This window comes from Leptodactylus fuscus, chromosome 11 (genome assembly GCF_031893055.1).
Source record: "Leptodactylus fuscus isolate aLepFus1 chromosome 11, aLepFus1.hap2, whole genome shotgun sequence".
NCBI classification, from domain to species: domain Eukaryota; kingdom Metazoa; phylum Chordata; class Amphibia; order Anura; family Leptodactylidae; genus Leptodactylus; species Leptodactylus fuscus.
This window is the reverse complement of record NC_134275.1, coordinates 16,765,733-16,783,482: the sequence shown is the minus strand read 5'-3', so window position 1 is coordinate 16,783,482 and position 17,750 is coordinate 16,765,733. Positions and strand designations below refer to the sequence as shown.

At 44.7% G+C, this 17,750-nt stretch overlaps 1 protein-coding gene across 3 annotated transcripts in view; it reads left to right on the top strand.

Annotated features, from left to right (window-relative positions):
• STARD8 (StAR related lipid transfer domain containing 8) overlaps positions 1 to 17,750 on the top strand; it is a 114,838-nt gene that overhangs the window by 53,659 nt on the left and 43,429 nt on the right. The window contains exon 1 of one of the 3 annotated variants that reach the window (XM_075258934.1): positions 15,944 to 16,150. The exons of the other annotated variants lie outside the window; for them this stretch is intronic. Within the exon in view, the coding sequence (XP_075115035.1) occupies positions 16,117 to 16,150 (34 nt within the window). The 5' untranslated portion in view covers positions 15,944 to 16,116. Of the gene's footprint in view, positions 1 to 15,943; positions 16,151 to 17,750 lie in introns of those variants that run through there. 3 annotated transcript variants of the gene reach the window in all.

The window sequence follows — 17,750 nt, the reverse complement described above, 5'->3', positions numbered from 1 at the left end:
TGACAGTACGATAACGCCCTCTGACAGTACGATAACACCACTTGACAGTACAATAACGGCCCGACAGTACGATAACGCCCCCTGACCGTACGATAACGCCTTCTGACAGTACGATAACACCCCTTGACAGTACGATAACGTCCCCTGACAGTAAGATAACGCCCCCTGACATTACGATGACGCCCCCTGACAGTACGATGATGCCCCCTGACAGTACGATAACGCCCCCTGACAGTACGATAACACCCCTTGACAGTACGATGACGCCCCCTGACAGTACAATAACGCCCCCTGAAAGTACGATAACACCCCTTGACAGTACGATAACGCCCCCAGACAGTACAATAACGCCCCCTGACAGTACGATAACGCCCCCTGACAGTACGATAACACCCCTTGACAGTACGATAACGCCCCCTGACAGTACAATAACGTCCCCTGACAGTACGATAACACCCCTTGACAGTACAATAATGCCCCAGGACAGTACGATGACGCCCCCCTGACAGTACAAGACTATAGGGTGTTTCTCACCACCTAGCGATGACGCTGAGCTGTAAGGCCAGATTTATCACAGTGACTCATGCTAGATGACAGATTTGCTGCATCCTTAGAAACACTTGTATCTGTGTCCTTATCGTACTTGATATCATGGTCAGATCCATCAGGATTATTGACTGTGTGTCCGTCATAAGAATTACCCCTCATCACTGTCATTTCCATGGCAGGTTCCTTGGAACATTTTCTTCTGCCGTGTCTAAGTGTAGGAATAGGTTTTCCATTGACAAGCTCTGTTAGCTGTTCCTAATGCGTTTGATAAGCCTTATAATGGACTGAAACATTTCCTTTGTAATGTACGTGAGTGTTGATGGGAGTAATACATTACATTTCAATGATTATTGGACTCCTTCCCATCTTTATAAGGGCAACCTGGACAAACATAATCCTTTGCCATTGGAAAACTGGATACGTCTGCAGAGTCTGAGCGGGGTTATCACAACCCTATTAACCCATTTATGCCCGAGGTTATATATTTTTCGGTTCCAATAATGGAACTCTAGGCATAAATGGATTAAAAACAGAACCAAGTTGCTGTGAGCCTCTAATCCCAGGCCTGTTGTGGCCTCTGCAGGGAAATTTAGTATTATATGGTGGCCATTCAAATCAATGGCCAACCATGTCCTAGTTGGTCCACCTTGGTGGGAGCCACTGCTACTTAGTGGATGTCCACTGTCGCTCACAGGGGAAGGGTCCGAGTGGGTGACCCCCATCATGAGACAACCTATTGATGTTGGCCATATACTCAGATATCTCCGACTCCCACATAAACATGCCTTCTGGGATTTGCTGAACATGCATGTTTATGAAGAGGGGGAAGAGCAGCTGCTAGAAACCACTGTATATATGCATGTACTGTATATAGAGTAACATTCCTTTTATCTGGGGCTGCTTTTTAATTAAAGGAGTCTTATAATTGGTACCGAGATGTAACAGAGACGTCAGACTGTCTTTTCGGTGCAAGCTTTGTGTAGACCCTTAGGGAGTCCTGTCTTGCTGTGACAGCGGGTAATGAGGCAGCATGTCGAAGTCAAAACCCATTACACGTCCCCATTACTAGATAACAGGATCAGTGCGGTTAAATGAGATTAGAAGATTAGAATGTGAAGAGTCTGACCCGGCAATTCCCACTGATGATTCATTTTGTGTTTCACAAGCCAGAAGGAGGAATTCTCATCCATGTCTTCATTTCATACTGTCGTATATAGGTTAGACGTAGTTGGCCTAGGTCAACTTCTGCATCTAGAATAACATATACAGATGAGTATTTCGCAACCCATTGGTTTCTGGTCTGTAGACATAGTCAAGAAGCGCATACTTTTAGCATACTGGACACTTGACAGGTTTATGTCTGGATTCCCGTTTTGGAAGGGTGGATTGGTAAGGTATAATGTAGCACAAAAATGATTTTTTCTTTTTAGAATGAAAGTCAATGGTAAATGGTTCCAGAATGGATTTTAAAATCAACTAAAGAAAAAAAAACTTCCCATAAATACATTTTAAATAGGTAATGAGAAAATTGGTCGGTGGGAAAACCTCTTTAAAAACGGCGTCTATGTTATTTCTTCTCCTGATGGTATGGCTCCCATGGCACATCCTTAAAAAAAATTGTTTGCATTTCACTTTTTTCAGCCTATGCGTATCAAGCTTCAGGCTCAGACTGACCCGGCAGGGAGCGAACAATCCCCCAGTGGGCCTTTAAGCGAAGATTGGCCTGGAGGTTGGTGAGCGCTTCTGTAGTAACTCACTAGTTTCTGAGACTCTGCCTTACCAAGTGCTGCCTGGCATTGATGTTCTTTTCTCCAGGTTGGGGGTCTAACTTATTCCAGGGCCTGGTCTGGGTTTCAATTTAATTACAGAGAATAGTCTTGGGTTTGATAAATCCACCCTGATTTCACCAAACTCTGCTGGTTAGAGGCTCAACTCACTCCAAGGGCCAAAAACACTGCTGGTGCAAGGCTCAACTAAGTTAAAGGGCCTAAAACTCTGCTGGTAAGGCTGAATTCACCCTGATTTCACCAAACTCTACTGGTTAGAGGCTGAATTCACCCTGATTTCACCAAACTCTGCTGGTTAGAGGCTCAACTAAGTTAAAGGGCCTAAAACTCTGTTGGTAAGAGGCTGAAGTCACCTAAAGGGCCTCAATCTCCGCTGTTAACTCAGCTTATGGGCCTCTAACTTAATTTGGAAGGGCTCACGTTAAGAGCCAGGAAAGTGAATTTTGGAAGGTCTTACCACATCACACAAACATCCACAATGACAATTAAGGGTAGGTACTGTTGGATTTCCCATTGCCTATTCCATCTGTGGTTGTCATGAGCATGTGCTTGTTAAGGTCATGTGCTTGTTAAGGTTTCATTAGAGTAAAATTTGGGTTTCTGTCCATCCAATTGGGGTCGAACATTGGTTTCCCCCTAAACGAGTATTAGTATTTTTCCCCATAGACTATAATGGGGTTCGATGTTTGATTGAATAGTCGAGTATTGAGCGGCTACTCAAATCGAACTTTGAACATTTCACAGTTCGCTCATCTCTAGTGATCATATATAGGCATTGAGCACCATATAATTGTGTTTACTACCTGTACTTTACTGGTAACAATGTGCCATGTGTCACAGAAACAGTTTATGGCAGAGAGCATTATAAGGGTGACTTGTCACGTTCCGGCTTTACGGTTTTCCTTCATCATTTCTATTTTCGTTCTGCTTAAAGTGTTGCAAATGAAACAGAAGTAGTATGGAGTATTAACGCCTGTGTGATCACGCACTTAGCAGCTCACATTGTTTATCTTGCTCCCCTCTCCTTACTCTCATCATCCAGACATATGTCATTAGATTTACAGTCGTCCACAACGTCTGCATTGTTCTCTGTGTAGACAAGTAAACCAGTGACTCTCACATATTATAAAGGGGTTTTCTGCTCCCTACTGTATCCACTGGATAGGTCATCAGTATCTGATTTGTGGGGTCCAACATTCTGCTGTTTCAGCAGCTATGGGGCGCCAGACGCTGTTGCTGTGAATAGAGAATGAAAGTCACATAATGCCCCCCATTCCCCCAATATGTTTTACTGGATCTCCAGCACTGGATTGGTCCATCAGAGTAACAGAGGATCCACCAAAGGCTTTAAAACGATAATGGTCCAGCAATAGGGTTGAGCCAATCTTGAGATTTCAGGATTGATTTTAAAATCAGATTTCTGATCATTTTCCAGCTGATCCCGATCGTGAAATTTGCTCGATCGTTGATCGAGATCCGATCTTTCCCGATCCCCATCACTCAACCCTAGTCAATGCTTCTCTATGGGAAAAGTCACTTTCAGGGTTGAGCCAATCTTGAGATTTCAAAATCCGATTTCTGATCATTTTCCAGCTGATCCCGATCGTGAAATTTGCTCGGGATACGATATTTTCCAATCCCGATCGCTCAATCCTATCTAGCAGTCCAGCAGAAGACTCCCGGATTTGAAGGCAACTATGGTCTGTGTCCTGGGGGTTGTTGGAGGGTGGACCCTGAGAGCTATTTCCAATATGAGTTTAAGTTCTAACAGATATGGCCACAGGCAGGTTATACATAATTTAGCTCATATTTCCCAAATGGGTGGTAACCTCTTTTTTTTTTTTCATATAATTTAAAGGATTTCTGCCCATTTTGGGAATAAGAGCAAATTTACATATAACCTGCCAGGGGCCATATCTTTTGAACAATGGACAGATTTACAAAAAAAATACACCAAGCTGTTCGGGGTCACAGTGGCAACCAAATAATATATGGCATTTAGCATTTTGTACATGGTGACAGGTCTTCTTGGATTCCTGTCCACAGTAGATTGTAGGTTGTAGGGGGTCAGCCACCGGCGAGTTTGCAGTAACCCACTGCGAGTAATCCCTGTTTGATCCAAACCTAAAGAGGTTGCACGAAATTAGAGGCACCCAAATGGACAGTAGCGCTTATTGAAGTCTATGGGCATCATATTCTGGTTGTGCATAACTTAAGCAATATGTCTACATGGCTACGCCGATTGGTCGTTTGATGGCATTCCCCACCATCTGCGTCTTCTACTCCAAAGTGCACAGTACGGGCCAGTAAGGGTTAAGCTGTATTCATGGCCGTCCATTGCTGAGTATCTTCATGTCAATTTACAAAACAATATGGTATGAACAAATAAAGAATACCGCATGTAACCCTATCCTCGGAAGGCATGGCGATAGAGGTGTGGCACCCCCAATAATCCTATTGTACTGCTTTCCTCATATGTGGCAGAGACCCTTAGGGACCGATATGGGACCACCCTTGGTGCCACCTATTGTTATGTTCTCGCACGAGACTACTACAGTCAGGACAAGTTATTCTGACTATATATAAGTGAGTATAGCTGGAGAAACTCGCTCCTTCCACAGGTTTCCATGCAGTATATTTTAGGTATTATGAAACATTACTTAATATCTAACCAAAGATAAAGATTTGTTTGGAAGAATAGGCTTCTGTGGGTCCTCAGTAAGAGGTGTAGAAAAATGACAATATAGCTTGCAGCTAGCGCTATACATCCTGTTTTGTAATGTTTCCTTTTCATTCCTGGAATTCTTGGCTGGGAAGTTCTATCTCCGCTTTATTTCTTTTCTCTATGATTATTGTTGGCTTGTTGGTTTAACCCTGCAACATCCTCTGAAACATTTTCCCATAAATCAGCTTATCCTAGTTCTGGTAATGGCCGGTGGTTGGCCGCAGAATGTCAACGAGGGATGGAGGTGCAAACATGGCACTACACTCAAGACCTATCAATGCTAAAATAGTGACAGCTCTAAATTTAGCTTGAGGAAGGGAACAACCCATTGCCTCTGTCCTTGGTAAGGAAATATCGCTATTCTATTCAGGGAAACTCCGTCTGGGCTTTAGTATATACAGTCTAATTCAGAGGCTCCAAAGGAGATGTCCATGGCTACCGGCGGACAGTGTTGGCAGGTTAATGCCTAGGTAAGTCTCCGTACTGCCTATGTAGGCACACACTCTCCCTGATGTGTACGATTATCCCCTGACCCTGGTCTATAGTCTCTCACTCTGCCAAATCAGTATCCCTACGCTATGCTGAGGAGGCTCAATAGGCCGAAACAGCACTGTCCATAGCTGGGAATCTGTTCCTTTTGGAATAGAAATACTAATTTGGCAATTAAATCCGCATCATGAAATTAGACTTTTTAACTGAGTCATGCAAGACGCTAAGGAGGCTGCCCTCTAGAGGGCGGCATACAGAGTGCACTGTTCTCCTAATTACATCCTGGAGAATAGATTTGCATATTTTTTACCCAGGTTCATCCACGTCACTGCTGCTGCGGGTGCTATTGTGCGTACACTTTGATCCGCCATGTTGGCAGAATATCGTATACAGTCAGCAGTAGAGATGAGCGAGTAGTACTCGATCGAGTAGGTATCTGATCAAATACTACGGTATTCAAAATATTCGTACTCAATCGAGTACCACTCGCTGTTCGAATGTAAACGTCCAATGCAGAACCAGCATTGATTGGCCGAATGCTATACAGTCAGCCAATCAACGCTGGTTCTTCTCCTACCTTTAGAAGTCTTCTCCGTGCAGCTTCCCCACGGCGTTTTCCGGTTCTTCATTCACTCTGCCAGGCATCGGGCCTGGGCAGAGCCGACTGCGCATGTCCACTTGTAGTGCGGGCATGCGCAGTCGGCTCTGCCCAGGCCCGATGCCTGGCAGAGTACATGAAGAGCCGGAAGACACCGCGGGGACGCTGCAAGGAGAAGACTGCACGGAGGATCCAGCCCGACCCTCACTCGGGGACTTGGTAAGTATAATTTGATCGAATGTTGCCTACCCCTGAAACGAGCATTTTCCCCCCATAGACTATAATAGGATTCAATATTCGATTCGAGTAGTAGAATATTGAGGGGCTACTCGAAACGAATATCGAACCTCGAACATTTTACTGTTCGCTCATCTCTAGTCAGCAGCATTAATAATAATAATACATTTTATTTATATAGCGCCAACATATTCCGCAGCACTGTACAATTTATAGGGTTCAGATACAGACAGACATACATAACAAAGAACGTCATTTCACACAATGGGACTGAGGGCCCTGCTCAAAAGAGCTTACAATCTATGAGGTAGAGGGGGTGACACAAGAGGTAGCAGGGGCGGCATTGCTTATACAGTGTTCAGACAATTTTGTGCATTAGGAATTGTGATAGGCTTGTCTGAAAAGATGCGTCTTTAGTTTGCGTTTGAAACTGTAGAAGTTGGGAGTTAATCTTATTGTCCGGGGTAGAGCATTCCAGAGAAGTGGTGCAGCTCGGGAGAAGTCTTGTATACGAGCATGGGAGGTTCTGATAATAGAGGATGTAAGTGTTAGGTCATTGAGTGAGCGGAGAGCACGGGTTGGGCGGTAGACAGAGATGAGGGAAGAAATGTAGGGAGGTGCGGCATTATGGAGAGCCTTGTGGATGAGAGTGATAACTTTATATTTTATTCTATAATGAATAGGCAGCCAATGTAGTGACAGGCACAGACCGGAGGCATCGCTGTAGCGTCTAGCCTGATAGATGAGCCTGGCTGCTGCATTCAGAATAGATTGTAGAGGAGAGAGTTTAGTGAGGGGAAGACCGATTAGTAAGGAATTACAGTAGTCAAGGCGAGAATGAATCAGAGAGACAATAAGTGTCTTTAGTGTATCTCTGGTAAGGAAAGGGCGTATTCTGGAGATGTTTTTGAGGTGGAGGTGACATGAACGTGCGAGTGATTCAATATGAGGGGTGAAGGAAAGGTCTGCGTCAAATATGACCCCAAGGCAGCGGGCATGCTGCCTAGGAGTTATAGTAAGGCCTGAGACTGCAATGGATATATCAGGGACAGATCTGTTAGATGGTGGAAACAGTAGTAGTTCAGTCTTAGAGAGATTTAGTTTCAGATAGAGCGAGGACATGATATTAGAGACAGCAGAGAGACAGTCACTGGTGTTCTGTATGAGTGCAGGGGTGATGTCACGGGAAGATGTGTATAATTGGGTGTCATCAGCATAAAGATGGTACCTGAAGCCAAATCTGGCGATGGTTTGTCCAATGGGGGCTGTGTAGAGAGAAAAGAGCAGGGGGCCGAGGACCGAGCCCTGAGGAACCCCAACAGCAAGGGAAAGAGGGGAGGAAACAGAGCCCGCAAATGATACACTGAAAGTGCGGTCTGAGAGATAAGAGGAGAACCAGGAGAGCGCAGTGTCATTGAGGCCGACTGAACGGAGCATAGTGAGGAGAAGTTGATGGTCAACAGTGTCAAAAGCTGCAGAGAGGTCCAGAAGAATAAGAAGAGAGAAGTCACCATTGGATTTAGCCTTTAGTAGATCATTAGAGACTTTTGTGAGAGCTGTTTCAGTAGAGTGCAGAGCGCAGAAACCAGATTGTAAGGGGTCAAGCAGAGAGTTAGCAGAGAGATAACGGATTAACCGAGAATAAACCAGGCGTTCCAAAAGTTTAGAGATGAAGGGGAGGTTAGAGACGGGTCGATAGTTAGCAGCACAGGATGGGTCCAGGGAGGGTTTTTTCAGTAGCGGGATTATAACAGCATGCTTGAAGGATGATGGGAAGATTCCAGAAGAGAGAGAGAGGTTAAATATTTTAGTAAGGTAAGTAGTGACAGCAGGGGACAGAGATTGGAGAAGGTGTGAGGGGAAGGGGTCACTACTGCAGGTTGTGGGATGAAGAAAGTAGCTGGGAGACTTCCTCTTCTGTGACAGGTTCAAAAGATGAGAATGGACAGTCTAAAGTGCGGCTGGTGAGGGGATCAGTACTATCGTAGGTGTGGGAGTCAATGCCACCTGGGGCTTGGGCAGTAATTTCCTGACGGATCTTATCAATTTTATCATGGAAATACATGGCCAGGTCATCAGCACTAAGGTCTGTGAATGGCGTCTGCACCTTGGGTGTGAGTAAGGAGTGAAAGGTTTCAAAAAGCCTTTTAGGGTTGCTGGAGAGAGAAGAGATGAGGGCGGTGAAATAGTCTTGTTTGGCGAGGTAAAGGGCAGAGCTATATGTTTTAAGCATAAACTTGAAGTGGAGGAAATCTGCAGGTGAGCGTGATTTTCTCCAGAGACGTTCGGCACACCTAGAGCATCGCTGGAGAAATCGTGTCTGTGGCGTGTGCCAGGGCTGCTGCCTCCTATGTGGGACTTTACGAGTGGAGGGGGGAGCAACCTCATCCAATGCATTTTTGAGGGTTTCATTATAGTGACTGGTGGCCAGATTGGGACAGGAGATTGAAGAGATGGGGGACAGGGAGGACTGTAGAGTATCTGAGAGGTGCTGGGTGTCAATAGCACGCAAGTTCCTATATGTGTGATGGGTAGGGGCGTCTTGTGAAGGGGAGAGAGCACCGATGGTGAGAGATAGAAGATTGTGGTCAGAAAGCGGCAGAGAAGAGTTAGAAAATTTAGAGACTGTGAGGAGTCGATGGAAGACTAGATCAATCGTGTTACCGTTTATATGTGTGGCGGAGGAAGAACATTGTGAGAGACCAAGAGAAGTGGTTAATGAGAGAAACTGTGAGGCAGCCGGCATTCTATTTTCTTAACATGACTCTGTGCACGGCCATCTTTCCTGAGTTTCTCTTTGACCTGTTTAACAGCATTTAGTAGTATGCTTTACAGCATAGTTATCGCCATAGACAGCAATAGTGTAGAGGTCTGTGGGAGAAATTTTTACATCAGGGGCTGATGTAGATTTCAGGTGCCCAATTTCCTTGAATGTGACAAGCAGGGCGCAGAAAGAACAAAGTGGCACAACTTTGGCGGTAGTCCAGGACATGTGCTCTTCATCTACACCAATGGCCGTAGATGAAATGGTAAATTCTTCCCATAGTCTGGTGGATCTGGGTAGAAAGAGAAGAAAAGGTCTTACTTAGCACCAAGGTGTGCGCGGCATCGATACATTTATGTTCCATAGTCATCGTCCAGCTGATACCAATTCAGTAACGTGGGGGTAGCTTGATCTGGATTACCTCTTGGCCTGGTTACAGTGTATATAGCATTGGTATAAAATGATAAAAGTGGCCTTGTCTAGTTGAAGTGGACTGCTTGAAAATGCAGCTTGTCCTATATGAATGGGAGCTGGCATGTGATACATCGTATTGCCTGGCTATGCACAACATTCTGAGGTTTAGAAAGTATGCAGCAAAGGACGTGACCTGTATTAAAAACCATTCACTGTTTATACTGAGCCTTGGGTACTCCTACAGTCAAGTAAATGGAAAGCTGTAGTGATGCGTCATGTCCGCTGCAAGTGGATTTCATTTCAAAGGCACTGACGTAGGCGGTGGGAATGACAGAAAACATTAATGCCACCCTTATAATAGATGGGCTGCAAGAGTTACCAGTATGGCTGGCACAATTATACCACGGGTGATAGTATTCATAATGTTGCCAATTGAGCAAATGAATTTTTTAGAAGTGACAAAAATAAAAACCTCAGATGTGACCTGAATCCGAATGCGAAGAAAATCTGTAGAGATGGATGCAAATCTTGTAGATATATGTTAGTATCAGTCTTGTATGGCAGAGCAGGGGTATTACAGATGTTTCCATAGATCTCAATAGTATGAGCTTACCGATACAGATGCTAAGTGAAACCCCTGATACGAATCATCAGGCCACAAGCTTGGTTTGTTCAGGATCCAGGGACCCCTTTGGATATGGGGGTCCTGGGCAGTTGCCCAGTTCGCCTCACTCTAATGCTGGCCCTGGGTCCTAGGTTCGGATCTGACCAAGGGCAATACCTGAATGGTGTTTTTATGTTCCCCCGTACCCTAACGCCAGACCAAAGACAATATAAAATAATTTGTGATTTGGATCAACTGTAGGGGGTGGCAATTTACCTAATGGAAGGGGGGGTCATACAGACTCTATGCAGATATGGTCTTTGGCCGGATTCTAATCTAGGACCTAGGGCTGGTGTTAGGGGAGGGGGAACATAAAAACACCATTCAGATATTGCCCTTTTCAGATCCTTACTAGGACTCAGGGGTGGCGTTATGGTGGGGCAAACTTGGCAACTGCCCAGGGCCCCCATCTCCAAAGGGGCCTCTGGATAGCAATCAAACCAAGCTTGTGGCCTGATGATTCGGATCAGGGGTTCACTTACTGACTGTATCGGCATGTTCATACTATTGAGATCTATGGAAATATCTGTAAAGCCCCTGCTCTGCCCGTACTGACGCACAGTATACCTGTGTCGGGGTAAGGTGAATATAGAGAATTCTTATATGAAAAGCAAAAGGACACACATATGACCAATGACATACTGCATAAGGAGGATCTATTAATATATTTGGGGGAACTATTATTTATATGGAGGGACTAGTATAAATACCCCCTTATAAATATTAGTTCCTCCAGATTTATTATTAATAGTTCTACCTTCTAAATAGTCCCCATCCCCCTTCCTTGTAAATAAGGAGCAACTATTAATAAACAGGCTGACTATATAGAGGAACTACTATTATTAATAAGACCAGCAGAGGAACTCTTATTTATAAGATGGGGGCTATTATTAATAAGGAAGGGGGGGGGGGTGATTCATAATGGGGATACTCTTGTTTATAAGAAGGGATTATTTATTGGGGGGCTATTACTGATAAAGGGGGACTATTAGGACTAAAACCAGCCCTACTAGGACCCCAGTGTTGCCCGTCACACCATGATAGTGACTTGTGGTATTTACATAATGGGATATGCTGGCTCTGCTAGTCCTAGGAATCAAATCATGGTCAGACGGGGAAGTGGTTAAGTGATCACCCCAAGGAAAAAAGTAACTATTTTGGTGCAACAAGACTCACCAACATCTGGGAATTTTTCAGCAATTGGTATATGAAAGTCAGACGTTCTTATAAACATCTCCATTGCCAGATCTCATTCTGCATATAATTTATCACATGCTCTGTGTATGCAACTCATATATTACACTAACCCAGACACAAGCTGCTTCATATTTATCCTGACTCAGTGCATTTAGATGTTAGTGATCTTGTTCTCTGCAAGTCCAGAAGTGCAAACATGTAAAATACAATTATATTGTATGTATCAGTATGACTGTGAGCATGTGCGATCACCATTCAAGAACCTACATAGTGTATCAGGCAACTGCATAAATTATTATAGTGTACTAGCACGCTGCCTCAGCTCTGCTACATCTGCTGATTTAGAAAACAGGCTTGTGTTGTGTGAGAGTGTCTGAGCAGCTTGTGTGTTAGACACGGCTGAACGGATGTTGTTGAAATGTACAAAAGTTCTCCCCCTCCCCCATCCAAGGCAGAACAACAGATTCCCCATCCTACTTAGGGCTCGTTCACATCTGCGTTCATCTGTCCTTATTGCAGGTTTCCGTTTCCTGCATAAAACAGATGCAGGAGACGGAAGCCTGCAGGAGACTTTCTCACCCATTCATTTGAATGGGTGAGAAAGCTGTCCGGCCGTGAGCGGCGGTGAGTGTTTTATGCTCTCCGCCGCGAAACCGGGTTTTATAATCCGGACACAGAGTCGGACATGCAGTACTCTGTGTCTGGATTAAAAAATCCGGTTTCGCGGCGGAGAGCCTAAAACGCTCACCGCCGCGCACGGCCGGACCCGGTCTATGGTTTCCGTCTTCTGCCATGCAGAAGACGGAAACCATAGAACGCAGGTGTGAACCTAGCGTAACTGAAACTCTACAGTCTCTTGTCCAGACACAGCCTGCATGTTCTGTAGTCTCCTGATCTTCTATGAGACTCCATTGTGTTCAGCTTGCACACTGTCCGGCTCCCTCCTGTTTAGCTCCGCCCACAAATTAGCGTGTAGCCTATGGGACGGCTGAAGGGCCTGTGATGTCATCAAAGGTCCTCAAACATAGTGTGTGTGTAAATTCGTGCTTAACAGTCGTGTAGTAACGTCATTTACCGAGATAAAAAGTAGCCTATATTTGAAGCGAGGTTCCTATCTATCTATGTGCCAAATTTCAGCCAAATCCGTTCAGCCGTTTTCGCGTGATTGAGGAACAAACACACAAACATACAAACTTTCACATTTATAATATTAGTAGGATAGGATAGGATAGGATTAGTAGGATAGGATAGGATTCCAGTTACTTGAGCACTAGAAGTGCTGCAAATCTGTTTCACAACTGATATAACACTGGAGGGAATTTATTAAAGGGGTTTTCCCTTCCACTTGTCTCAGCAGTTTTGCTGGCTGTCTCTTCTTCTCACTTCCTATAAGCTAAGAGAAAGCAGCTTTGACTGTCTGATGAACAGGACAAAATGAAGTATCACAATATAGACTTTGCCTTTATCATGAGAAATTATTTGTTATGGTTACTAGAAATCGAATATAAATGCAGATCAAATAATATGTACAGTAAATGCATATTACAGTACACAGGTTTGTATAGAACACTTACCATGCTTCTGTGTGTTTACATAGAGAGAAAACAGACTCAACTCGCTCAGCCTTTATCAGCAAACTGTAATTAGCTGAACTGGTTGTCCTGCAGGCAGAGCTGTAGATAACTGTGAGAGCACTCAGTCTCCTCAGAGAGCAGTGACTCGCGTCATCCGTCACATAGGCCATGCTCCATGGAAACAATGTGTAAACAATGGGAGAAATAATTTCACATCGCAGGCAAACAAAGCAGCATTACTAAAGCAATGTATTTCGTAAAAATCTTCAATTTACATAAACTAGCAATATAAATAGTATCCTTTAGATGGGAATACCTCATTAAGATTGGCATAGGTTTTAATCAAGTCATAAACTCGAGCACACTGCGGTGCCAGTGAACAACTGGTGTAAATTTTAGATATATCTCACCACCAGCTCTCTGGCATGAGTTAAGCTAAATTTGTTGGACTAGACTTGCTCTATGCCTTGCTTCTCCCTCTTTTGTAACATGTGGCGAGTGGGTCTCTTCGAACCCTGTCCGCTTAAGAAGCGGTAACCTACAGACACCACAGATTATTACCTGTATCTGTTGGGATTCCGCCGATTTAGGTATAAAGTCCAACACAGATGTGAACCTAGCCTAAATGCATACCTCCCATTTGCCATGGCAAACTTCGCTCCGCCCACTTTATGTTGACTCCGCCCATTATCATTCATTTTTAATGTGCCCCCACACAGTATAATCGTATAATCTTCCTACAGTCACCTGTAAATTATATTCCCCCCTCCATCTCTCCCAGTTTTATATAACCCCTTTATCTGCCCCCAGTTTCATGTCCCCCCCTCCATCTCTGCCCCCAGTTTCATATCCCCCCATCTCTGCCCCCAGATTCATGTCACCCCATCTCTGCCCCCAGATTCATGTCACCCCATCTCTGCCCCCAGATTCATGTCCCCCCTCCATCTCTGCCCCCTGATTCATGTCCCCCCATCTCTGCCCCCAGTTTCATGTCCCCTCCATCTCTGCCCCCAGTTTCATATGCCCCCATCTCTGTTCCCAGATTCATGTCCTCCCATCTCTCTTCCCAGATTCATGTCCCCCATCTCTGCCCCCAGATTCATGTCTCCCCCCTTCAATCAGTCCAGTACAGTATTTGCGCCGGTAGTATGGTCTGTATAATATGACAGTATTACAACACCTAAATCTAGATTAAAGAGTAAACACACACGGTCAGTTTTTTTTTTTTGATGCAGTATTTAAAGCCAAAATCAGGAACACTGTGATAAAAAGAGAAGTACGACTTGTCCTTTATAGATCCCATCTTTTGTGATCCACTTCTGCTTTTTGTTTTACATGCTGAATAAAAAAAAACCTGACCATGTGTCCTAACCCTAAGGGTAAGTTCACACAGAGTTTTTTTGTCAGGATTTTGAGGTCGTATTCGCCTGATCAAAAGGCTCCCGGAAAAAAGAAGCGAGATGCTCATTCTTTAGACGCAGTTGCCTCGTGATTTGGCCTGAAGACACTCCCTCCTCCGGACTAGGCCCATTCATTGGGCCTAATCTGGAGCGGAGTGAACGGCTGGATGCCAGTGCAGTGCATTGGCATTAAGTCGCGGCTACCTGGTTTTTGGATCGGAACCTGAGGTGCATACAGTGCACCAGCATACAGTTCCAGGCATTCTGCTGCGGATTAGGCCCAAATGAATGGAACTGGTCGTGAGGGAGGTGTTGCGCTGTGGACTTTCGGCACATTAAATGAATAGGAGCCACGGAAGCACGGGCCGCAAAATAAGATAGGAGTAGGACCTGTCTTATCTGATGCGGCCTGGACTGTTGGCCTGCATACGGGACTGTGAAATATACAATCGTGTATATGGGCCCATAGAAAAGAATGGGTCAGTGTGTTATCTATGAAATACTAGAACCTTAAGCATTTCCGTAGGCATAATTGACATGCTGCAATTTCCAAAACCACAGCACTTCCCCTATTTTTCTCCAATGTGACGATAGGCCACGTGGACCCTGGCCTAAAATAATGTTTAAAGCCAAGGTCCCAAGTAGCGGGCCGAAGTAAAAAAAAGTGTTGCGGGAAAAACCATGGCGGCAGCACATCACGGCTCTCAAGAAATCACAGCTAAAGCTTCTTCTTGGCTTAGAAGACCGAATGCAAAACTTAATTTTTTTAAATTTTTTGTATATGAGGGAAATATACATATATATATATATATATATATATATATATATATACAGTATATATATATGGCATCTGCAATATAACACCACGATTGCAAAGAGGCCAGCAGAATCCCTTGGGTAACCCTTAGATGACTGGCGTTTGGCGGGCACTTCCGGTGTCTTTCGGCCCAGTCTACGGGTCAGATTGATTCGTTTCCCCTAACATACATTCATGTTGAATTGGAGAAATCATTCACGAATCACTGCGGCTGACATGGAGACTATAAAACACATCCATACCTTAAGAATTGGAAACATCTGGGGAAGGGGGGAGTGGGATACGGGGTAATATCTGAGAGTGTAATGGAAGTGAAAAAAACACACCAAACCATTCATGATGGCCCGTGGCGCTGTGTAGTGAGGGAGTGGGCCTGCGCTTTCTTCTGGACTAATAAACGACTAATTGGTTTTTTCAGAACATTTTCAATTAGTGTGACCAGGTGGAGGAGGGGGCGCTGTGCCGCGGTGGGAATGAGAGTTTATATGTAATAGTAGCGGCATACCACCTATAGAACATATAGGCGCTGTACGTAATAAACATCTATATAGGTGTACAGATTCTTGCAGATTGCAATGAACGTCTTGGTTGTCAGCTACCCTGATGTAGATCAGAGGTTTATGGCAGACAGGACTGGCAGTGAAGAGGTTAAAGCAACACTCTCCCTTCTTTTTTTTTTCTTTCTCCCCCTCTCTTCCCACCCGATGGGCCGTCCCAGGACTGCCAGGGTTGTGCATGGAACATTTGTTCTTGGAGGAAGGGAGTTTAGTGAGGTCAGCAGGGCCAGATGCTGCTATTAGCGGGCTATGTGTAGGAGAGTTACAACCTCTCCCTGTACGCTCGGCCTCTGTCCTTCCCAGGATTGTGCCCCACACCACTGGGGCTAAACCCATGCAGCCCAATGAATAGGATCAGGACTAAGCGAAGCAAAAATGGTAAGGCGATGAGTGTGCTATGCTGTGGAAATCGCAACGTTCATAGTCTGCATTTTCTTTATGTTTTATAACTTGACGTGTGCAATACCGAAATGTGGAGTTGAGTTTGTCATCTGGCCCATTTGTGATATTACGTCGTGTTTGCAGTGGTTTATATATGTAATTAAAGGGTTAAATGAACAAACTTGGCAGACGATGTACAATGTGATATAGTATACCCCAGTTATGACTTTTTTTTGGATTGTCAAATGATTTATTAGCAATGCAATAGGTGCGGGCAGTGATGGCGTGGTACAGCGAGTGACAGCGGGGTGATGCCGGTGACTGTCACATACTGCACTCTTACTAGTTTCATGCCCTGATAGATCTCGGGACATGGATCGGTTTTAGTTCATTTATACAATCCTGCTTTATTTTATTTTTTAATTTTATTAGCGCCGCTTTCTGCCCATTCCTCCTGGTGCAAGAAATGGTAAAACTAGTCCCATATACACCTCTCTCTATTCTACATGGTATACAAATTACTGCATGACCTACAGGTGGGTCAAAATATCTCAGATTTACAAGGTCGCTTTCATCGTGTGCATTCGTTTTGGGCTCATCTCTGGAGCAAAAAAAAAAAACCCGTACTGTACTTTTCCAGAAATGCAGCTTTTGTGCGAGTTATGTTATAGCAGGAAATACTTGTGTAGGATCGGCGCAGTTGCCAGTATTCAGAATTTTCCCTTTAGGGAGCTTCCCTTCACCCCCGCAATCACAAGCTGTAGGCGTTTGGAAAGGCAGGAAGGGACGTCTATAGATCCTCGGAGACGGGCAGGACAATGGACCTCAAATATCCTACCTATGGATTCTTAATATACTGAGATACCCCCCAGACTAAGGCTTCAGAGGGGTCTGAGGAGTCCTAGGCAGGATATAGGGGGAAGATTTGGTGTGTGGGAGGTAACAGGATGTTGCTGCTGTCACTCCAGACGTCTCGAGTTATCCAGATGACATCTGTCTGTATGACATTTCTACCAAATCATTTCTTACCGATTATTTCTGTAGCACCAACAGATTCAGGGACGCTGCACAAAACTTGCACGCACATGTTCCCAGGTAGGATTACAGTTCGGTTTCCATGCCACAAGTATTCGGACATACACTAGAACTACCTTAGTGCAAGGACATTCATTTAGTCAATGAAATATGGACCAAATGTCAGCCATATTTCCAGGCCCAGACCAAATTCTGAACCTGGACTCCAAGCACTGAGGTCAACTGTGATAATAGGAGTCCTCCCCCTCCGCCACCCCATGGGGTCTACCGTCCTGTAGAGGACAGATGACTACGATGATGGGTCCCTCCATGCTCAGTGTTTGCCCAGTAATGTGGTCCCTATTTCATAGACCGAATACGTCTGTGTGAAGCCATTCTTAATATTACTTTGTTCACTTTAAAGGGCATGTCCAGGGTCAGAACCTTCCTGTACTGATAACCTATCCTGTGAATAGGTCATTAGATTGGTTTAGGTCAGTACCCTAATTGATCACCTGATGCGGCCTTTGTAGGCCGTATGCAACCAAAATCAGCCCTGAGTGCGGGGCTGTACTTCCAGGTG